General features: G+C 43.4%; 1 protein-coding gene across 1 annotated transcript in view; it reads left to right on the forward strand.

Annotated features, from left to right (window-relative positions):
- The first annotated feature begins 2,720 nt into the window (after positions 1-2,720).
- The window catches only part of Egf (epidermal growth factor), an 80,340-nt gene continuing 59,396 nt past the window's right edge, over positions 2,721-23,664 (forward strand). The window contains exons 1-5 of the mRNA XM_028760433.1: positions 2,721-2,838; positions 17,932-18,131; positions 20,643-20,824; positions 21,204-21,431; positions 22,127-22,329. Of these exons, the coding sequence (XP_028616266.1) occupies positions 2,721-2,838; positions 17,932-18,131; positions 20,643-20,824; positions 21,204-21,431; positions 22,127-22,329 (931 nt within the window). The remainder of the gene's footprint in view (positions 2,839-17,931; positions 18,132-20,642; positions 20,825-21,203; positions 21,432-22,126; positions 22,330-23,664) is intronic.

Genomic DNA, 23,664 nt, shown 5'->3' on the forward strand with positions numbered 1-23,664 from the left:
CACCCACACTGAAAAGCACCTAGAGAAGTACCCTTGCCATTCCCTTACAGAGTTACCTGAGGTTTCCCTCTTCCCTCCAGTGTCCCTCTAAGAATCTAATAAGTCAGCAACTATTTTCTTTGTCCACTCTCGACCCTCATCTTCTTGTCACCATGACTTTCTCCTCTTCCATATCCTACCCAAAGCTCCCAACCATTACATCGTGGGTCACTGTTCCAGCTCACTGCTGGTTTCCAGTTCGTTTGTTCTGCTGCCTTCTGCTGGACCTGCTCCTCACCACAGTGCCTTATCAATAGAGATGGAAGTAAGAATATGGAATTCCTCTGGAAGCCCATTGTTGTTGGGTAGCTGAGTTCCGTGATTTTTCTATTTGGGTAATTGTGAGTGGTCTGGGAATTCGCTGGATTGATTTTTACTATCAGACATCAGTTGAAACATCGACTTTATCTCTTGTTGATTCCATATCTCTTAGTCGATTCTATTGCGTTCAACACCAACGACATTAGCTAGGTGGCATGTAATAAGGGAAACAAACATTTAAATTTTTGTTGCAATTATTTAGTGTGTGTGTGTGTGTGTGTGTGTGTGTGCATGCTGTGAGTGTGTGTGCCCTGTGCATGTGCATGAATTGAAGTCAGAGGACAACTTACAAGAGTCAATCTTCTCCTTCCACCATGTAGGTCCCAGTAACTAAACTCAGGTTGTTGGCCTTGGCAGCCCCTCCTTTGACCTGCCTGAGCCACCTCTCCAGTCTGAAAACAAATGTTTTCTAACCAAAAATGATCTGACTATTTCTACATCCAAATAGAATGGGGCTGTGGGTTATATCCTGTGTATGTTTCTACTAACGTAATGGATCACTTTCATGCTGCACTGTGTTCTAACTTCCCTTGCTAACCAATGTCCTTATTGATCACCATCATCAATACCAGCAAGTGCGTTTTGCTGAAGGGGAACTTCATGGACAACGTTAGTGACAAATACACAGTGCAGAGTATTTGTAGGGCGTTCATTCTTAGTCTTGAGTCTCCGTGAGTCTAGAAAGCAATAAAACATTCTGTACACTCATCCACAGGATTTCCATTGCTCCTTCAGGGTCTGTTTCTCCTTACACAGGGTCAGAGCTACTGGGGATAAAGGAACTGGAATTTGAGAAACATGATTTTAACCTTCTGTCTTTGAAAAATAGTCAGAACCCAATTAAGCATGGGCAAAGAGTTTTCAGCCATTCTGTTCTCTATGAAGGTTATACACGAGGGCATCTCTTGCTTTTGAGAGAATCGCTGTAACTGCATTTTGACTTGAATTTGGAACTACCTCAGGGCATCTTAAAGAAAAGCCTATCTCCAGGGTAAAGTAAACCACCAGAATTCCCATTGTTCATCAAGTCTGATGAAATGGCTGGCCAGAGCTGGATGTTTTGGGATTCTGTGTATATTCCTGAAGGAACAGTGGTTCGGTTCATGTGGAGACACTTGAGGAGACAGCCAATGGAGAGCCAAATTATTGTTTTCTATCTGAGATGTGATAGATGGCCTGAGTTGCCGGATTTCCACTCCACTATGCTTCTCAGGCTCCCAGCTTTGACCCAATTCCCTTGTATTTTTTTCTAATACAGCTCAGTCATAACAATCGGCCCCTTCCCCTGTTCTCCTGGCCCATGGTGATGTTTCCTTACACTAGTGCTGAAAGAAAAAGTGTCTGTCCACATTGTATCTCTTCACATGGCTACAGGGATTTCCCTTTGGTATGGAAAGAATAATCTTACAAATTCCACTATAAAACATACAGGAGAGAGAACTAAGATTAAGCTGCAGGAATGTGAATGGCCGTTGACACTTCCTGCAAATAATGAGCTGACGGCGAGCTCTCCTCGACACCACTCACGTCTGCGATCAATTATGATAAATTGTCTGAACTGTCGACGGTGTGACTCACCTTTGATTTAAAATGTGCGGTTTGATTTTTTTGTCTCTGTTCTTCAAGATACTCAGACATAAGTGGTACTCAGCAGGTCCCTGGAACTATTAGCTGTGCCACACCCCCTAATTGCTCTTTCCCCTTCTCTGCCCTGAATATTTTTAGTGAGTAGCAGCTATCTCCTCTTTGGCACCCTGCCCTGCCTTCCTGCTTGCTCCGTGGAGTTGCCCTCACGGGTGTTTGCAAAGAGGCTTGTCTGTTTGCTCCAGTGTCGCTAAAGGAGAGGGGGTGGGGCCAGACGAGCTTTAAAAGGGAGAGGAGAGTCTTTCTGGGTTCCAAAAGGAGAAGCAGATCGGGAAGGAATCCCATCTGCATATTTCGTCCTTAGCCCCATCCCTCATCCCGGTGGGGCTTGAAACTTTCCACCGGTTCTTTCCTGTCTCATTTCTCTTTGAGCCTTTGCCTGTCACAGGGAGAAATCAGTCACCCGCCGGCCTTCCAGTGCACTTAGGCTCTGTGAAATTTGTCATAGGGGTGTCAGGTATTTCTTATTGCTGTCCAAAAAAAAGTGAGATAAAGAAGTCTCCCAGAGCATTTTGGGCTGCACTCAGAGGCTCTCGAGAGGAGGAGAAAGACCTGGAAGGCAGCATTAAAACAGCTAAATAAAAGATGCCCCGGGGCCGAAGGCCAAGCTGGCTGGAAGTTCTGAGGGGCAGAAGCTCGGACTCTGCCTGCTTCAAGCTCTAGCAATTTAAGTTACCGAATTGATTTTTTTTTTTAACCTCAGAGCCACAGAGACCATGCTGTTCTCACTCACCTTCCTGCCAGTGTTTTTAAAGATTAGTGTACTCACAGCACAGCAGACCAGGAACTGTCAGCCAGGTCCTCTGGAGAGAAACGGAACTTCCATTTGTGCTGGTAAGTAATCCAAGAACAGGATCCCACCTGTCAGGGGATCTGCTCACTCTACCTTGTACATCTACGCCTTTCCCCCCTGGTTTGTCTTTGGGTGTGTATGTTTGCTTAAGTTGTATATTCTAAAGTGTGTGTGTGTGTGTGTGTGTGTCTTGGTAGATGCTGCCAATTATAAAACGTCACCGTTCTCCACTGTTCTGTGCATGAGTGAATACGCCTCACTTAAGACCAGCTGAATATTTGTTTAAACCTCAGTCTTTATTCTGGGGAGATAGTAACACCTAATTGATCAGCTCTGTATTAGAAACTAGGAGAACATATGGTGGCAGTCGATCTTACTGTTGAAAAGCCTTCCTTCTGATAATAACTTCATGTCAGAAAATGGCAACGAAGTCAATGAATGTTTTTTAAAACAGAACAAACAAAAGTCAGTCTCAAGTTCAGCCTCTGATCCTCCCTACTCTGAAGCGCTGACCCAGCTCGGGTTCTTAGTAACAGGTGCACTGTGACTCTGCAAACTGAGAAATGACGGAGGAGTGAACAAGTCCCGGGGTCCTCTCCTACAAACAGCATTTTCTCTGAGAGGAATTGGGAATTGCTCTGATTGTACATTGCAGTACCTAACACTCTGGTTGGAAACATTTTCTCACTGTTGATTTCTTATGGGGGGAAGGAGGGGGAACAGGGGATGGTGGGGGGAGGGCAGGGTGAGTCCCTAACCTGCTGCATAGGCAAGGAACCTACTTCCATTCATGCAAGGGTCCATGCTGTCCTGGAAATCCTTTCTTGTCATTTTTCACTTGTGTTTTTGGACAGTGTCTCTCCCTCTGCAGCTCAGACTGTCCAGGACTCACTGTGCTTCCCAAGGGCTGGCATTACCGGTGCATACCACCACAGCTCACTCGTTTCTTATCCCCCTGCTTGTTTAAGACAGGGTCTGACTTCCTAAACAAACAAACAAACAAACAAGCAAGTAAGCAAACAAACAAGCAAGCAAGCCAAACAAACAAATAAATAAATAAAGTAGATTGAAGAGAACACACTATGTTTTCAGAAGAGAAAGCTCTGCAAGGTAGCTAGAAGAGAATCATGGGAATAATAGAGATCCAGAATTCTGCAGCTCCTGTGGAGACCTCCAGCCTGAATCGTTCAGAGGAATTGCACATAAGGAAATCAGGTGTTCATGCCCATAGGCCCAGCGTGTTACCAGGAAGCATTCATTGCAAGAGCAGAGTAGATCTTCAATTTTGAAGAAGGGAGTGACTGCTAATTACATGTATATCCCCAGGACCTAGGGCACTGCCACTTTGCATATACTCAGATAATAACATCAGAAAAGAGTTGACAAAAGACCGAACTGACCCCCTGTGAGCCATTAGTTATTGGAGACAGAAGAGAAAACTCTTGGGCTTGTTGTGTTACATGAACTGGAATGTTACTGGGGTGGAGGAGAGCCCCTGAAATAGTTGGAGAGTGACCAGAGACAGAAGGGACTGGCCCATGAGCAGAACATAAGAGGAAGAAACTGAAGCAATAATCGTGTGTGTGTGTGTGTGTGTGTCTGTGTGTCTGTGTCTGTGTATAGCTCTTGGTCCTCAGGGATAGTGTGTGATTCCTCTGCCTTGTGTTTCTACCCACTCATGATAGTGGCTTTTCAGAGATAGTTTGCATCAGATTCACAGGAAGCTCAGACAGAAATAATGACTTGGGGAGAATATGTCACAATGTGGAAGAAATAGATTTTAGAAGCAAAAAAAGCTGGATTTCAAGTTTGCGTTGCCTTCTTAATAGTTGGGTTATTTTACAATCTCCCTGGGAAATGATACCAGTTCTCAGGATCATGGTTGGGATGACTTGGGGTAACTTGAAATATTCTTCAGCCAATGGTTGACTCTATGCCTTGACTAAAGTTCTTTGATCAGATCGTTCCTTGTATTGCCTTATTTTGAACACATAGCGGCGTGGTTCTGGCTTCAGAGTGTGGCCCTTGGCCTCTTTGCAGGTCACTGTTTGAAGCCCTCTGCTTCCCTCTTCATCTTGGGTTAGTAGAGAACTGCCTAGGTCACACCCTGTCACCCCTGCATTCCAGCAGATAGCATTTCTTTCTCCTCTGTAAATAGATAATGGTGACACCGTCTATTTTCCCCCCCCACTTAAATTCTGCTTCTACCTCTTGTCTTTGGCACCGAGACTGTTCACCTACATGGCCAACCTGACCCAGCAAGAAGAATGCTTTGTGGCCTAACAAAATCCAGGTCAAATGTCTTATGGTGATTGTTCATGTAAATGCCAATCGCCAAACCAAGGGATAGCAAAGACAGGATTTGGTTTTCCTTTCATTCACCAGACTTGAAATCGAACATTTTCTTGGCTTTTATTTAAGTGACAGCAGATGAGAACTGTGGCGAAGAACACTGTTAGGTAGTGGCTTCTGAACTTTTAAGGCTGTCTGCCCTGGAGGACAAATGTCGGCTGGACAGGGAACTGTTCCTGCCTGGCGTCTTTACTTGTGTTATTTGTTCTTGGTAAATGACAGGTCTCAGAAGAAGCCCAGCCTCGGAGAACTGATTGTGGGAGGGATCAGGGCATGGCATAGAGTCAGCTCACTGGGTGGACTGCTTTTAACAGTAGACAATGAGGTCACTGATTTCAGAGAAGGCTGAAGTTTAGTTGGCTTCCCAGTCATGTGCAATCCGGAGCCATTTTCAGATAAAAATCTCGTCATGTTTTCACTTAGTTTTAGAAAAGTTCTTTTGACGCCTAACTATATAAAAACTGTGGAACAGTGTTTTACCTATGTCTGTCTGTAAATGTAAACTCTAGAGACAGACAACCCACCTTACTCAGTCTCCTACTACATGTGATAGGCTCATCTTGTTTTCTACACCAGAAAAGAAGGCCGACTGTGCCCTCTTTGTGGGGTTGTTGTCAAACACTGTGTAATGTGGTCCTGTTCCTCAGTCACTCAGAGTCACCTGCAGAAACAATGCACTTTCTCCCAAGGAATTCCTAAAGGTTTTCAAGAAAATTCCAAATTTTGTAAAGCAGCCTAGTGTTTCCTTTGGCTTCTGTTATTACTACCCACCTGAACAGTGCTAGAGGACAGAGTGGGAGTTTCTTCACACTGTACTTTCTAACACTGGAGTTTTACTCGGAGTCCTGGGGACGAACCGTCTCTGCTGTCTGTCCATGTCTTCCCAGCTGTCCCATTTGCTAGGCACTGAGATAAAAAGATTACTCAGACTCAGGCCTGTGCAGATGACTGCCATCTTTGCCAGGTATGGAAAAAGGAAATTTTTTTTTAAAAAATAAAATCTTTTAAAAGAAACAAAGGGATCTTTCCATTTCCTGACAGGCCTCTGGCTCTCTAAAAATGCATTCTCTTCTGTACTTGAGCTACAAGCAGTCAATCACTACGGGGCTATTATGGGATGGTGCATGCAACTGTGTCTGCTTTAGTAGGTTTGCTCCTTAGCATTGGCTTTCAGAGCTGGGAGAAACTCAATTCTTTATCCTGGCACAGGCCAGGAACGTGTACTCTCGTTGCCCCTTGACCTTTCCAAGCCTAGAGTTTGAATTTGCACATCTATTTTCACTTCTCTCTTTGAATGTTTGATTCTCCCAAGCAGGCCAAGCATGCTCATGTCTGTCAGTGTTTGGATTTCCCAAATACTCCCTTGGATATTTTGTGTCCTGGAATTGTGTGAATGTGCGGGCATTTCGGACCCAGCTTGCTTCTGTGGTAGAGACTCATCATGACCACTGATTTATGTATTTGCAAGCTCCAGTGACACACTAGAAAAGGGCCTTTCATAGGAAAGCACAGCCTCCCTGTACTCTGTCTCCCTTCTCCACACAAGCTCTGTGGGATGTCCCATTTCATTCAGGAGGTAGCTCTTTCTGTCAGTGGGCAGTTGCTAGGATACAGAGACTCAGAAGAGCATCCCAGCAGCTGCCTTGATCTTCCATGTGGTACCTCAGTTAAGAAGCAGTGTTTCACTTCATTCGCATATTAGCAGTGCCTTTGCTTTGTGTTATTCTAGTAATATACTCAGAGGCTGCAGCTAGCTCCCTGGATGAGCCAGATCTAAGATGTTATTCTTCATTTTTACCATCCTTGATGGCAACGTATTTTAATATTTTTATTCTTACTGCGAACACATTTGCTTTCAACATTTCAAATAAACCACTTGTTTAAAGTATTTTTCAGTGTATTTCTGAATATATAAGCTGTGACCCAGAACTCAGTTCTAGCCAGACTGGGACAGAGAACAAAGGAGTTAGAGCTGGCGAGCAGGCTTGACACCTTTGAGTACTTTTCTTCTCTGTCTTAAACATCTTTTTGTCTGGGCAAAGGCATAGCTGCACAAGCCTTGAATCTCAACTTTCATGAGGCAGAGGCAGGTGGATCTCTGTGAGTTCAAGACCAGTTCTATCTACATAGTGAGATCCTGTCTCAAAATACAGAAAAAAAAATTTTTCTAAGAACATTCATGTAACAAGTATCTACTGGCAAGTATATATATGTTTAGCTTTGCAATTTGAGAAACTTTACTTACATTTTTGTTACTTAAAAGCAACAAAAAGAAAAGGAATTGCATTAGTTATAAATCAGACCCACATCAAATTTTATATCTTAAAATTTTTTTAAAAAGATTTTAAGCAATTGATTAATCTTTTAGATCTTCTTTGGGGTGTTGAACATTAAATGTAACTTGGTGAAAGTTGTTTATTTTGGGTCATTTAAAAATGCTTTCCTTGCCGGGCGGTGGTGGCACATGCCTTTAATCCCAGCACTTGGGAAGCAGAGGCAGGTGGATTTCTGAGTTCGAGGCCAGCCTGGTCTACACAGAGTGAGTTCCAGGCCAGCCAGGGCTACACAGAGAAACCCTGTCTCGAAAAAACAAAACAAATAAATAAATAAATAAATATACTTTCCTTAATAGAGATTTTTTTTTTTTTTGGTTTTTCGACTTAATAGAGATCTTAAGGGCGCATTTCATTCCGTATTTAAAGGTTAGCGAAGCAAAGGAAAGGGCATATTTCCCGGAAGTAAGGCTAAGAGTAAAGATATTTATCCAAGAATTTAGCACAGGCTTAAGTTTCTTTACAAAACTGCCTCGAGCACAGACACCACTTGTTTCTAGAATGTAGGCAGTTTATGTATTGAGGTGATGGGTATTATAGTAGAAAGTCCTTTGGCAGTCATGTAGCTGACTTCTGACGATGCAAGCAGAGGCAGAGGTCCACACAGAGGCAGCAGCTCAGGAGGGACCCCCTTTTGTTACCACACAGAACTCCAGGCTCCTGTCCTGCAAAGTTATAATGCACACTGATACTTCCCAAAACAGGATGTGAAAAGTCCATCCATGTGATGATGCTACTGCTTCTCCTCGCCAAAAAGTCTTCCTAGTTCTAACGTGGGTCAAGAACACCTCCCTGAGACATGGAAGGTGATTGCTGGCCTAGGGGCCAAAATGTTCAGTAAAGCATCTGGGATACTCTACTGGGATCTGTCTTTGTGGTATGTATGTGTGTACGCATGCATGCATGCATGTACGTATGTATGTGTGTGTATGTGTGTATGTATGTGTTGATCCTGTGTGTGCGAATTGTATGTGTGTGAATCGTGTACATATGCATGTTAATCTTGTGAGTATGTATGTGTGTGTGTATCACGTGTGTGGTGTGGGGGCAGAGAGCACACATGTAGTACAGAGCTCACGTCAGAGGACAGCCTAGGATATTGGTTCTCACTCTAGCTGACCCCATCTCCTCCCCCCCATCTCCATGTAGGAGGACTGGAATTACAAACGTGTACTACGGCATCTGACTATGTGGGGGTCTGTGGTTTTGAACTCGTGCTTGTTGGACAAGTACTTTACCCACTGAGCCACCTCCTTAGGCCTGAAAAAAGTTTTCTAATTCTTTGCGTTGATAAATCCAGTTGAGTCTAGTTAAATAGTGGTCTTTAAATAAAGTTGAGCATAGTTTATGTTGAAAAGCAGAGAGGTATTTAAACAGTTCACTTAAAATGAAAAATTCCTTACAGCACAGAACATTACAACAGAGTCCATTGTTCCCCAAAACTGTATTTTTGAAAGAGCTTTTCTGGTTATCTTGATTATGGAACTGGCCAAGAGACAGGCACATGACTCAGTGGAACAGACAGTAGAATCCAGATATGGGTTCACAAACATGCCATTTGATCCTTCATGAAGCTACAAAAGCCGTTTTGAGGCAAAGGAGTCTTTTTACCAAATGGTGTTGCATCATTTAGACAGCGTGATGACTGGGTGCTAACTGTACACTCTACACAGAAGTGGACTCAAAACGTTTAAAAAGGAGACATCTTTGTCTCGGGGTTAAGTGGGGAGTCCTGAAAAATGATAATAAGAACAGAATTTATAAAAGAAAAATTGATGAATTGTACTTCATCAAAATTTAGAAGTTGCCCTGTAGAAAGTGCTGATGAAATGACGAAGCCAAAGTCCTGCTGGAGAGCGGCTGCAGTCCGCTACCCGACAGAAGGCGCATCTCAAAACGTAATTTAAAAACTCCAATAGTAATCAATGACTTAAAAACCGACAAATGACTTAGACATTTAACAGAAAAGACACAAGGGTGTCAGGTTAGTCCATGACTACTATGTCAGAGAGAAAACTGTGCAGCTTCCATTCACCATAATCAGATGAGGATTCCCGCGGGGTAGTGGCAGGAGAGTTGGTTTCTAGGACACGAGTAAAGGACTGGTGAGCAGCATTGCTTTACATCACATTGAGATTTATTTTTAAGCTTTAAAATTGTGTGTGTGTGTGTGTGTGTGTGTGTGTGTGTGTGTGTGTGAATGCAGCTACACATGAATGTCAGAGACAGATTCCTCTGGAGCTGGAGTTATAGGATGGTATGCGTCACGTGACTCAGGGGCTGGTAATCAAATCCGGACCTGTTAGAAGAGCGGCGCATGCTCTTAACTGCTGAGTCGTCTCTTTAGCCTCTACATCATGTTTTCCCGCAGATTACAGTGGGGGCAGGCGGTGGGGAGGTTCCTTAGACATTGGTAGATGACAATCTCCTGCTTTGAGGAGGAATGGTTTGGTCCTTGGGGAGAAATTGTTGCTTCTTTTAAGCTTCAGTTTGGATATATCACACTGGGCAGGATGAACTTGGAGTTGTTCTTATCTCCTGGGGGAGACTGATGGGCTTCAAACATCGGCCTCCCACTGAGCTGTGCTTCAATCCATGTGTTAATTCCTGGAGTCTGTGAGTGCTACCTTCACATAGAAAATAGCTGGCTTCCCTCCCTCTCTCCCTCCTTCCCTCCTTCCCTCCTTCCCTCCCTTCCTCCCTCCCTTCCTCCCTCCCTCCCTCCCTCCCTCTCTCCCTCCCTCCTCCTCTCTCCCCTTCCTTCCTCCCTCTCTCCCTCCCTTCCTTCTTCCACCCCTGTTTCCTTATCTCTCTTCCCTTCTCTTATTGTTATGCAGACTTGGCTGGACTTGAACTCTTGGTCAATCCTTCTGCCTTAGCCTCGCATGTTTTTTACAGGTATGCCCCACTTGGGGTAATGCCAGGTACAGCCCCAGCAGGGTCAGGTACTGAGGTCCTGAGGAAGGCAAAAGGTTGACGACCTCTAGTCTTTAACTCTCTCTTACTGTTCTAGGGGCCAGAAGCTGATTGCTTCTGGCAATTTAACTCTCCCTGTTCTGGGAGCCAGAAGCTGATGGATATTCTCTCTCTCTCTCTCTCTCTCTCTCTCTCTCTCTCTCTCTCCCTCCCCCCCCATCCCCCTCTCTGATGGCTCTGGTAATTAACTTCTGCTGATAGCATCAGGGGAATAAGAAAAGAAACTTAGTTACTTGGGCTCTTTTCTCTTTGACTCATAGCCAGATAAAAGGCTAGGAGTTCATTAACTCTTCATGAGCGAGAGAAAAAAAGGAAAGTAGGAAGAAAGAAAGAAGAAAGTCACAGACACATACACCCTAAACTTTATTATTGCTTTGAGCCTTTTAGACAAAAATTCTCTATGTAAATTTTTTTACATAAACATTATCTCATAGATAAAATGTTACACAAAAGGGGAGTTAAAGAAAGTTGCCTATAGTAAGTCCAAAGCAAGGTTTCATTCTATAAGCTCATTATAAGTTCAAAGCAACAGTTTCACATGGCCTTGCTTTATCACAGTGCACACCTGTGGCTTCATCCTTGGACCTGACCTAGAATGAGTGTTTTTCCTTGATCACAGATCTGTCCCAAGCCTATTTTTCTTCTTAGTGCAAGTTCTGACAGCTCATTGTATTTCTTATTATGCAGCCTGTACTTAACTATTCTATGAGGCGAGAACACATTCTATTCTTGATTCTAACTTTATTATATCTTTCTGGCAAAACAACTAAAACTATTTCCTTAAACGTTCTTCCTAAAATTATTTTAACCAAATCAGGAATTCTATAAGGTCTTTAATTCATCTAAGCAGCATTAATTCATGAAAATTCATCTTCATGTTGAACTGTAGAAAATTTCCCCAATAGGGTGGGCTATCACGCAGGAAGTAATCACACCAGGCTATAGGCAGTAAGGATCTCCTGATGTCCACTCACACCGAACCAAATAAATGGGTACTATTGTTATGTTTTATAAAAAGGCCAGGATATGCTTTATAGAACGTGGTACAGTGAAGTGCAGGGGTGCCTCAGTGGGCCCATGCTGAGGCATCCATTCACCCTGAGGTACCAGCCATACAATGGGTACAGTGCAGAATACAGTTTATTTAGGACATGGGAAAGGGAGTTGAGAAGGGAGTAGAGGCAGAGAGAGAGAGAGAGAGAGAGAGAGAGAGAGAGAGAGAGAGAGAGAGAGGTAGGTCAGGAACAAGTAGAGAAAGAGAGGGAGAGAGGAAGAGGAGAGAGAGAGAAAGGGAGAAAGGAGTAAGGGAGAGAAGAAAGTCAGACAATGAGAAGAGGCAGAGAGAGCGAGGAGGGGCCAAGAAGCCCCTTTTATAGCAAGCCAGGTCTACCTGACTGTTACCAGGTAACTGTTGGGTGGAGCCTAGAAGAAATGCTAACAAGTATGGCAACTATAAAGAAGAGAAATCATGTCAGTAGCAAGAAGCAATCCTAGGACAAAATCTCTAGGGCTGTGCCTCAGCAGAGCAAGGTGGTGGGCCCGTCTCCAGGAAGCTCACTTACCCACTGCAGCAATTCCTGCGTGGCCTCCTCCAGGGTAAGAGGACAATCCTGGGTCCTAAGGACAGCATAGGAGGAAGTCGGACAAGGGAAGCAGAGATTTTAAGATGCTTCACTGCAGTTTTTCAAGATGAGGAATGGAGCCAATGCGTTCAAAGAATGCATCCCACGTGAGCTACAATCTACCATAGAATTAAGTGGACAGTTTCCAAGTGATGTAATCACAGGAACTTACTTAGAGGATCCTCCTTCATTAGTAGCTCCTCGGACATGGAGGTGAAGAGAGCAGCCTTGCAAGGAATATGCCTGAAACAGCATTTCCTGCTGTGAGGTCTTGGTGCTCTGAACTACAGCACTACAGTGTGCCAGACACTAACGGTTCCCGGTGTGTTTGGTTTGGGGTCAGCAATGTGGCCTGATGAGTAGAAGCTAGAATCTGAAATGAGAAAGCCTTACTTTAGTATATTAAATCAACTGGGTCTTGGCCTTGGGATCTGTGGCCAGGCAGCTGATCCAAATGTCAGTGTCTTCTGAGCAACAGGGGTGACAGCCACTTATGTAGTACTATCCAATTGATGGAACCATACAAAGTGCTACTCTCCAGATACTTAAGATACTGCCTTTCTCTTCTGCTAGTCACCACCTCGTCCTTGGGACATTAACATGTGTAATAGCATTAAAGACTGAGAAATCCTGGTGAAAATGAAGGTTGCAGAGACTGATGGTTTGGTTATGGCCCCAAGGACCTAGAGCAAACCTGAGTCCCTTGACTGGACACCGTTAGGAGTTAGCAGGAACTAACTAACTGTGTGGCTGGCTTGGTGGGGGGTAGATAATATTTTTTCACTCCTCGGGTCTCAGGTGGTAACCCCGTTGATTTTCAGGAAGCAAAATTGAAGCCCAGAGAGTTCTCTGCAGAGCTAAGATATAGACTCAAACCTCGCAGCTTCCGTATTATTCCTGAGTCACCTGGATTTTGTATCCAGCCTACTTTGATTCTGGTCTTCATGAGTAAGCCAAGATGAAAACAGTGATTATCAAAGTCGCTTTGTACCCATTTAAGTACTATTGGTGTAAAAAGAGAGACGGGGTGGTCTCATAATATAAAACTGGTCTGCACTTCATACTAGCTGAGCTAGTAGCTCTCCTTCAAGTCGGTCCCCTGGGTGTCGTGGTAAGTGACGTGGAGGTTTGGGTGGTTGCCAGGCTCAACAGCTCCAGGAGGTGACAGGCTTTCTTACTGCCATCCAATATTCAGAGCCAAGTTCTTACTCACGGTGTGGCTGAATCCTGAAAGTCCAGAAGTTAGTTTACTGTTCACCTTCTTTTGTCCCAGGAACTCTGTGGTGGCAGCCAGGGGCCACTTGTCGTGCTAATCTAGTGAGATAGTTCAGATGGCTCCTTGGTCCACTGATGCTTTAAAGCCTCCAAGGTGAGCAGAAAACTGTCAAGGCCTTCACCCACTCAGCCATGTGCCAGTCCCACAGACGCACAGAGGACGTGAGATGGTTTATCTGTTCCCCACTTCAGTCTTAATTGGCCTTTGTCTCTCGGCTGTGGCATGGGGTCTCTGTTTTAATGGAAGCCTTCAAAATGCTTCATGCCTCTTGGACTCCGCTCTGGTTGGTCCCTAAAGTTACTCTATTAATCTAAATGTTGAAAAATCAGGGATTCTCTTTGGTTTTGTTCTTTAGAAAAGTGGCTCTATTTTTCTATGTACTTTCTTCTTATTGCACTGTGGGGTGTTTGTTTGTTTGTTTCTGAGATGGGGTAACAGAACCCTGGCTGTCCTGGTACTTGCTTTGTATACCAGGCTGGCCCAGAACTAAGATCTGCCTGCCTCTGCCTCCTGAGTGCTGGGATCAAAGGTGTGCACCACCACACCTGGCCTTCAGATTACTTTCTTGCATAACAAAGTTTCACCGGCCCAGAGGGGCACTGCCAACAGCGAGCTGAGCCCTCCCACATCAGTTATCAATTAAGAAAATTGCACACAGACAAGCTCGTAGGGTAATCCAATGGAAGGAATGCTTCAATTAAGGTTCTCTCTTCCCAAGAGACCCTAGTTGGTCTCAAGTTGACAAGACTAACCACACAATATCTAATCTGTCTGGTTATTGGTATCCTATGAAGATAATTAAGACCATGATGTGAAAATCTGCTGTTATTATATTGTCATTAAAATAATTGCCATAGCCTGAACCAAGCTTGGATGCATTTAGTAGATTTATTACTCTCTGTGTCTGTTGGTAAAATTCTAGGCAGATAAATAAAACACAATTATTTCTTGACTTTTTCATTTTAAATTGTGTGTGTGTGTGTGTGTGTGTGCGCACGCATACATTTTGCCTGGATATATGTCTGTACATCTAGAGGATGTATGTCACATCCTCTGTGTCCACAGAGGCCAGAAGAGGTCCCCCCCAAACTGGAATTACTTACTATTGTGAGCTGTCATGTGTGTGCTTGGAACTGAACCCAGGTCCTCTGGGAGAGCAACCAGTACTCTTAACCACTGAGCTACTTCTCCAGCCCCTGTTTCTTGATGAGATAATTAATTAATTCACTCAAAGAGTTTTTTGAGTATCTATTACGTGCAAAGAATCAGACTGTAATCTGGGGTGATGAATACTAAAATGATTAGACCATCCTCCGTGCTTTTTAACCTGTAAACTATGTAGTGATGTAAACAAAAGGTTGTGTTGATTACATCAACATATCAATGCAACAAAAATTAATCAGATATATTCGATAAATTATTATTTCTAAAAAAAATGCATGCTGTACACGAGTGAGAAGACCCTTGTCAATAAATCTAGGGTCCTGTATCCCTTTGTGGTCCATAAGATAGTAGCTCTAAGCTTAGGCTGCCTTTCCTCTATGGAACAAGTTATGCCTGCATTCTAGTCCTTGGGTTCCCATTGAACAGTGTTACAAATCTATGTAGCACTGGGCTGTGGGAATGCACAGCAGAAAGTTCCTGACATGTAGCCCTCCATCATTAATGAGGTGTCTTCTCACGAGTGGTTTCATTTTTCCTTACTCTAATAGTCCCCTAGCAGGAGAAATTCTGGGAGATGGCCAGCAAGCATGGGAAGGCAGGTATGTCAGTGAGGTTTTGTGTTGTTGTGTCCAGAATCACTCTTCAGGAGAAAGGATTTACTCCGGTCATAGGTTCATAGTCTTCAGTCTGTACTTGCTTGGCTATGTGTTTTAAGATCCACTATGAGGCAGAACATCATGACAGCAGGAACATTCTCCACCTCTCAGCTGGCAAGAAGCAGAAATAGCAATAGAAGAAGAGGCCTGGGTTCCACAGTTCTCAATGATGCATTCCTACTGACCCACTTCCGCCAAGTGGGTCCCACTTTCTGCTTTCTCTACTTCCTAATAACAAATTGTCCATTGCAAGTCTAACGCACTGATTGTTAGAGATGGCTGAGCAAGCTGTCTCAGTAAATGGCCCCACAGGCTCAGCCAGGAGTGTAGTTCACTTACCTTTGGGGTATTTATTAACCCAATCAAGTTGATAACAAAAACTCACCATTATACAAAGCCACTTGTCTCTCAGTCAGGGCCCTTTCCATGTCTTTGATGGTGTCTTGGGGCTTTTATAAGCTTCGGTGGTAACCAAGCATGGACCATTCCCCTATGTTCAGGGGACGGGTGTAGGAAGAGGCTTTGCCCATTTTGTTAGACATCTGTAGTGACACCTATTAAAATTCTCCTGATCTGATACTTCTTTATTCCTCTTGTATCTCTGTTGTTATGTATCCACTGAAACAGAGTTAATGCTTTCTAGCTTTAGAGCCTCAATTCCAGAGTTAGAGCCTGCTAATCCATCAGGTTTAATCCTTAAAACAATGGAGTCATTTATTAAATTCCATTACCAGATAAAAGCTTAATATTCAAACAGAATAAAATAAGGTCAACAAGAAAGGTGTTAAGAATTGCCCTCTGAGTCTCCTTGAGAGTGCCATCATTTTCTACATGCAAGGTGGCAGCAACCTGCTCTCTTCTGGTCAGAAGGGAGCCTCACTCTAGAAAATGAGACTATCCCCTGATTCACTTCAGAGGGCAAAAACCAAACTCATCCAGTAACTCATACTGAGGTTTCTGAAGAAACGGCTGGGTTCTCACTCAGATGGTGAGGTGTGGGAAGTCAGAGTAGAAGGTAGCCATGACCTAAACAGGAAAGGACTCTAGGCATTGGTTAGGGCACAGCAAGGCACTGCTGAGACCAGGGAGGTCTCCTGCTAAGGTTTAGTAAATGAAAACTCAAGACGCCTGCTGAAATTAATTCCAAATAAATGAGAATAACCTTTTGAGTGTGAGTATGTGTAACATTTAGATAGCTCTTATACTTTAAGCGCCTGGGGGGCCAGAAATGTTTCAGTTTCTCTTAAATTTTGACATATTTGCATATATATGAAATGAGCTATACTGAAAATAGCACCAAAGTGCATGGGTAGACCTCACACATGTAGTCTAAAGATGATGGTATACAAAGTTTTTAGTCTAGCTATGAAACCAGGTCTGGCACTTTCTACTTGTGATGTCATGCGCATGATCAGGATTCTGGGGTTTTTGAAGCATTTGCAATGTCAGAATTTTAGATTAGAGAATTTCAATCTGTATATGAATTTCAAGTTTAACTTGCTAGCCTGTAATTTATGGATAATGTAGCCTGTCTGTAGCAGCTGTCTAGGGGAATGCTCACTTTGCTCCTTGGCATAAACAAAGAATTGAATGACAAAGAGAGACAGAAGACCATGAGAAAAGGCATACAGTAGCTTTACAGACTCAGAGTGGGAGGAGCCTAACGCCGGAAGTCCATTAAACAGACATGGCTTAGGTATTTTATAGGATGCTCCTCTTTTCCCCTTGTTGGTCCTGTCTGGATACCCACCCCAGTGCCGGCTTGCTGTTTCTCTTCATGGTATCTTCTGAGAACAGGAAGCCATAGTCTCAGGAGTCTTCCCTCACGTCCCCTGCGTACTCACGTTTCCTGCATACTCACATTGCGCTGATGTTTCTCCACTGCTGAAGTGTTGAAATGTTTCCTGACATTTGGAAGTCAGCATGCAAATCTCTCTGCTTCCACATAAGACACTCCCCCCACCTCCCACGATCTCCACCCTATTCTGTGTCAGTACCTAGTGGCTTTGGACACAAGGTGAAGCTGGAAGAAAGAGCATCTATTTCCTTAATGGCATTTGCAATCGTTATGGCTTGAATCTGAAGCGTTCTCCATAGGTTCATGCTTTGAGCACGTGGTCCTCACGCGCTGTGGTATTTGGGGGACTGTGGAACCTTAGGAGGTATGACCTGGCTGGCTGATGCAGATAACCAGGGTTAGAGTCAGTATCTTGTTCCTGTTACTCTTCCTGCTTTCTGGTCCACTATGATGTGAACGTCCTTCTCCACGCACTCTTGCTGCCATGATGTCCTAGCCTCCCCTCCCCGCCACAATGGGTTTGATGCTCTTAAAATCTGATTCAAAGCAAATCTAGCAAGCATTTTGGTCATAGCAACTCAAAATAATTAATTCACTAATTTTCTTCCCAGTTTACACAACTAAATCCAACAATCATACATTTTTTTCCTATGATACAAAACCTTACCTTGTTTCTTGATCATGTATATCAAATGTACATTAGTAGAACATTTATTTCTCCTTAAATAATTAGTTTTTTCATAATTGACAATGAACATTTCTTATACTCCAGACAATGGTTTGTAGGAATAGGCATGAGCCCCTTATTTTGTACAGAATAGTTTTTATTTAAAATATAAGATTAAAAATTTAAGTCACTTCTGCATATATTAATTGTCATGGGAATTATTTTATGTGGATCTGATTAAATATCACTGAAAATCTATACACTGGTTTCTTTCTCCCCTCCCCCATCAGGTCCTGCCCCCTTCCTAATTTTCTCACAAGGAAACAGCATCTCTCGGATTGACCCAGATGGAACAAATCACCAGCAATTGGTTGTGGATGCTGGCAACTCAGTTGTCATGGATTTTCATTACAAGGAAGAAAGGCTCTACTGGGTGGATTTAGAAAGACAACTTTTGCAAAGAGTTTTCTTTAATGGATCAAGACAAGAGGTAAAGTACCGTTTCCCCCATGGTATGTGAAGAGTTTATACAAAATCTGACAAATGTGACATACTGAACTTCTTTCTTTCTTCCTTTCTTTCTCTCTCTCTCTCTTTCTTTCTTTCCTTCTTTTAAATTTTAACTATTCCCTTTTTTAAAAAAGTTATTTGTTTTTATTTATTTAACATATATCTGAATGTACACCTGCATACCAGAAGGGGGCATCATATTTCATAATGAGATGGTTGTGACCCATCATGTGACTGCTAGGAATTGAACTCAGGACCTCTGGAAGGGCAGCCAGTGCTCTTAACCACTGAGCCATCTCTCCAGCCCAAGGTACTGAATTTCTAACATGTAGATAATTTGTCTAAGGTCAGAGCTCTCTGAATGGGCCTGATCTCAGGAGCTAAACAGTACCTAATACTTGGACAGAGAGATACATGGAAATACATCATGGTTCAAAAGTACAGGTGTTACCTGCAGACATTTAATATACACCCATGGTGCTATACCACTGATCAAGCTTACAAACCAACATTTGTAAGCGTCTAACAGAAGAACATGAGAAAATAAGTGTAATCTTGAAAACATCTGATTTTGTTGAGAAGTCAGTTGCCATAAAGACATCACTTGTATTTTGTACCTCAGACAGTTTTGTCCCTCTATGAATATCTGACAGCTGTCCTTTTTGGCTGTCACAAGTAAATACAATAAGAGGATGAAGATGCTATGGGCATCTGGTGGGGCCAGGGCAAGGTTGTTAATCACTATCCTGTGCTGTGTGGCACAGCCCCATAGTGAAGCACTAACTTCAAGAGTCAATAGAGCCTTAGTCAAGAAAGTCTGTTTTATCTGTATACATTTTTCGTCTCATGTAGGGGGGAAAATGCCTGATAGTAACACACACACAAAAAAAGTTGGCTTTGTATTCTCAAAGTATTTATACTCTGGGGAAAAATAAATGAAGCCAAGGACAGATAAAAAAGTGTTGTATTTCAAGTACATACAAAGACCCTTAATCTTTCTCTTCAACTGGTAGAATTCAGCCGTGAGTCCCAGGAGGAATGTCCCAGGAGATGGATTACAGAGAGCAGGTGATTAGCAGAACCTCGAGCATTTATTCCCAACACAAAGTGCTCAGTGTTTGGGTTCCCCTCCCCCTTCCAAACCAAACCTCTCTCCTTCCAATTATCCCTAAAAGCTTCAATTAGGCGCTAATCTGTTTTAGCGCATCTCTAATACTGGCTAGCCACACTTTAACAAGTTCGGTTGTTCCTTCTGTACTCGTCAGCCGTCTGCTAGAACGGCGTGGAAATCTAAGAATTTAGAGGCTTCCTGTCACTAACCAAGGAAAAGCATAAGCAGTTGTGGATTTATGTCAAGGCCTTAGGAAAGGATTGACCTGGGACCTAATAACTCACCGTTACACCACCATCACCCCTTTGGTGGTTAAAACTTTAGAAAACAGTACACGCTGAACTGCCCACGCTGAACCGCCCACACCGAACGTGAAAGCAATTTAAAGGGAAGGGCTAATGAGAGAACACAGAGTTGTTTAAGCATTTGGAGATCTAACACAGCTCTGAGTCTGTGCCAACGCTACCCAGCTCCAAGCTCACCGATGTCCTAAAGGGAGCTGGAACCACAGTGGTAGGGTTAAGACACCACAGGAACCGGTGAGGGTAAAAACCACGCCTTCCTCCTACCTTGCACAACCCAAGCCCCAAGGAACTAATTGATTTGCTCAGGTTGGACTCAAGAGTACAGATTGTTTTGTTTGGTTCTTTCAAGAACATGGAGGGGACAGCTTAAGACATAGAAGGAGAAACGCTGTTTCTCTGGTGTCATTGAGATCTGGAGGAAGAAAGGGACTTGATGGTAGAAGGGTGGGCAGAGGAAAACCGGGTTCCATAACAAAACTGCTTCCAGAGATGGCAGCTATAGCTCAGTCTATAGAATGTTTGCTCGGCACACATAAAGCCCTGGGTTTTAGGCCTGTTATCGGAGCGCTCAAGAGACAGAGGCAGGTGGATCCGGAGATCAAGGACATCCTCAAACTTAAACAGTTCAAGGTCAGACTGGAGTACCAGAGATCCTCTTTCAAAAAGGGCTTCCACATCATGACTCTGCTCAGACCCCAATGGAATTTTACCAGAGTTTGGAAAAGACCTAAATTTGAATTCATGTTAGGATTTCATCAACAAATGGAATTTTAAAAAAAACTGTTTTAAGCATTTAAAAAATCTGTGAAAAATATATTATGGCTGATCTTCTAATTTCAATAGTATATAGGGTAGTTTTAGGTTTCAAAGCTATGACACAAAAAGCCTAGTCACAAGGAGGGGTGTACTGTTGCTGAGTCGAAACAAACTCACTCTGTGACTGTGTCATCATTTACAGGATGCACAGAATGCGTTAAAATGGCAAATAATAAGAGGACAGACTTTCAATGTGCAATAAAGTAGCAATTTCATTGTGAATTGTGAATATTCATAATGGTGAAATTTGGTCTTGCAGACAGTGTGCAATGTAGAGAAGAATGTTTCTGGGCTGGCCATAAACTGGATAGATGAAGAGGTCCTCTGGGCAGACCAACAGAACGGAGTCATCACTGTAACAGATATGAAAGGGAACAATTCCCGGGTTCTTCTAAGTTCCTTAAAACATCCAGCGAATATAGCAGTGGATCCAATAGAGAGGTAAAAATCTGTTTTGTTTTGGTTTAAAGGAGATTGAGCTTCAAAACTGACCAAGATTTGTACATTGTATTACTTGAAATGACTCCTGAGGGAGATGCAGGTCTTCTTTGACAATACCCAGGTGCCATTTTCCCCAAACAAGTGGCTGGATTGAGACTCTAGACAGTTCTCCCTGCCTGATGTTCTTCTATAAATGCTTAGTTTTCCTTCACACTTGAAATCACATGGCATTTCCAGTTAGAAGTACATACACAAATTTGAATTCTCATTCAAAAAAGTCAGATTCCCCTCTGCAGACACCAGAGGTGGAAGCCCCGAGAGGCCCCACTTTAGTGGCTGTTCATTCAGTTATGGTTGTGCGTGATGTGTTTATCCCCAGGTTGATATTTTGGTCTTCAGAGGTGGCCGGCAGCCTTCACAGCGCAGATCTCAGGGGTGTGGATGTAAAAACACTACTGGAGACACCAGAGGGGGTGTTGGCGCTGACTCTGGATGTCCTGGACAAACGGCTCTTTTGGGTTCAGGACAGTGGAGAAGGACGCCATGCTTACATTCGGTCCTGTGATTATGACGGTGGCTCTATCCATCTTATCAGACACCAAGCACAGTAGGTTTTGCTTTTGATGTGGAGCAAAAGAGTTGACGTTTGAAGCTAGTGTGACAAATTATCTTGTCAACTGACAAGGTATACTTGCTTACACGCAATCACCAATTAATTACCAGTGAGTGACATCGGACGCGTACCTTAATGTTTCCTGTTTTAGGTTTTCTTTAATGTGGTAACAGTACCTGTTTGTTGCCATTTTTTGCGAAGATTAAGGAAATGTATGTAAATAATACTAAGCAACGTGTGTAGCCTAGGATAAGCTCCCACAGGTTGATATTTGTCCTTCTCCTTCATTTTCTAATTTATTTGTGAGGCACTGTCTCTCGTGAGACCTGCTCCGGAGCCAGCTTGTGGAGAAAGCAAAACCTAGCCTGGTGAGAAGCTATCAAAACCAGCACTCCACTCCACTGACTCCTGCTTTCGCCTCCATTTTCATCACACTCGAGTGACGGAGGGACAGGAATCAAGTGGACGTAAACATTTTATCCTAATAGTTCCAAGTACGATGACATAAGCCAGATTTTAAACCGAATATGCTTTTCTAAACCAAAGAGATAATTAAAGATGAAGTGACTACAATTCAAACAGACAAAATAATTCCAGTGGGGGATTCGGCTTTAAAAATTCAGGTAATACATGCCCTGTTATTTAACCCTTCCCCACCCCACACTCCTTTTCTCTCCGGTTGTTTTTAGGCACAGTTTGTTTACAATGGCCCTTTTTGGTGACCGGATCTTCTTCTCAGCGTTGAAACAAAAGGCAATTTGGATAGCCAACAAACACACCGGGAAGGACACGGTTAGAATTAACTTCAGTCCGCCCTTTGTGCCGCCTGAAAAATTGAAAGTAGTACACCCCCGTGCACAGCCCCCGACAGAGGATGGAGCTCAGGGATCTGGTGAGTCCCTAGGTACCCGGCATGTATTCACTTCTCATGCCCTGGCCCAAGCTTAACTAGGAAGTGTGCTGTGTAGGAGGATAATTTTTTATTCAACCTCCATCAATTCTTAGCTAAAATGTAGTCCTGTAATAAGGCAGATTAAAGAGAGAAAAACATATTTGCCTTCATATATATGAGGGAGACAAACAGGATTCCTAAGGAAATTAAACCTGGGAAGTGACTAGAGTTAGTCAGTGATTCATTTATTTGGCTAATATTTACTGCTTAAGATTTACTTTCCTATGAATAATCGTTGTATACGTGGTAGTTAAAAACCCAAATAATAAAACAAAACCAAAATGGTTTGACTTGATATGCTTGCATGGTCTGTATTAACAGATGGGAAAAAGAATTTAAAAGAAAAAAAGCAAGTTGAGACATAATAATACCTTGTAATGAATTCAAGGAAGGGTATACTGAGAGCAAAGCTGGGTGTGAGGTGCTATTTGATTGGTTGCTTGAAAAAGACCCATCTGAGCACATGGCCGCTGAGAGAACATCCTCAAGGACAAGTTTTAAGAGAAGTGATGTGACAGAAAATGTTCTTTGAGTCCCCACTGGTGGCCTCCGTGGGTAGGAAAATCAATGGTGGACAAAGGCTGCTGGAAGCTGTTAGAATCTAGGTCTCTAGGATTGACTCCAGGCAAGGAGGGTGAAGCTGACTTTGGTAGTTTTATCCTTGCCCTCCCTGTGGGACACCTTGGTGAGACCATGCCTTACCTTAGGCAAGAGAGAGTGAGGGCAGAGATCTTGCCTGGGCTTGAAGAGGCTAAATTGCTTTCAGCTCAACTGTCTCGATATTTTGGGGGGCATAGACTGGTGGTATCCATTTTCCCCACCAAGTTCCTTCCATTCTACCTCCTAAGTTCATCTCAAATGCACAATTCTCTCTCTGCTATGCCATATTCATCAACAGACGGTCTGTCCTGCCTGGCCCACTATAGTGGTTGGTCACTAGCTGAACTGTTCCCCCCGCTTTAAATAACAAATCTGATTCGTCCACTCCTCTGCTTGAAATCCTCAAGGCTTTCCTTGGCGTTCAGATTGAAACTCACCATGGATCAGGCCTGCGATGTTTAACCAACTTGCTTTAGGATCCTTGCCCTATATAAGGGCTGAGGAAAGATGTCCTTCTGGTCCTTAGACAGCCCCTGCCCCTGGTGCTCCTGCCTTTAGGCTTCATTTAGTTCCTCTCTGCATGATCTGAGCGTGAGTGCCATGTGTGCTCTCAGATTGACACCCGAGTGAGTGCTCCCTCACCTTCTGCTTCAGAGAGAGTACTCCCTCACCTCC

This window comes from Grammomys surdaster, unplaced genomic scaffold (genome assembly GCF_004785775.1).
Source record: "Grammomys surdaster isolate TR1022 unplaced genomic scaffold, NIH_TR_1.0 126531, whole genome shotgun sequence".
Classification (NCBI taxonomy): Eukaryota; Metazoa; Chordata; class Mammalia; order Rodentia; family Muridae; genus Grammomys; species Grammomys surdaster.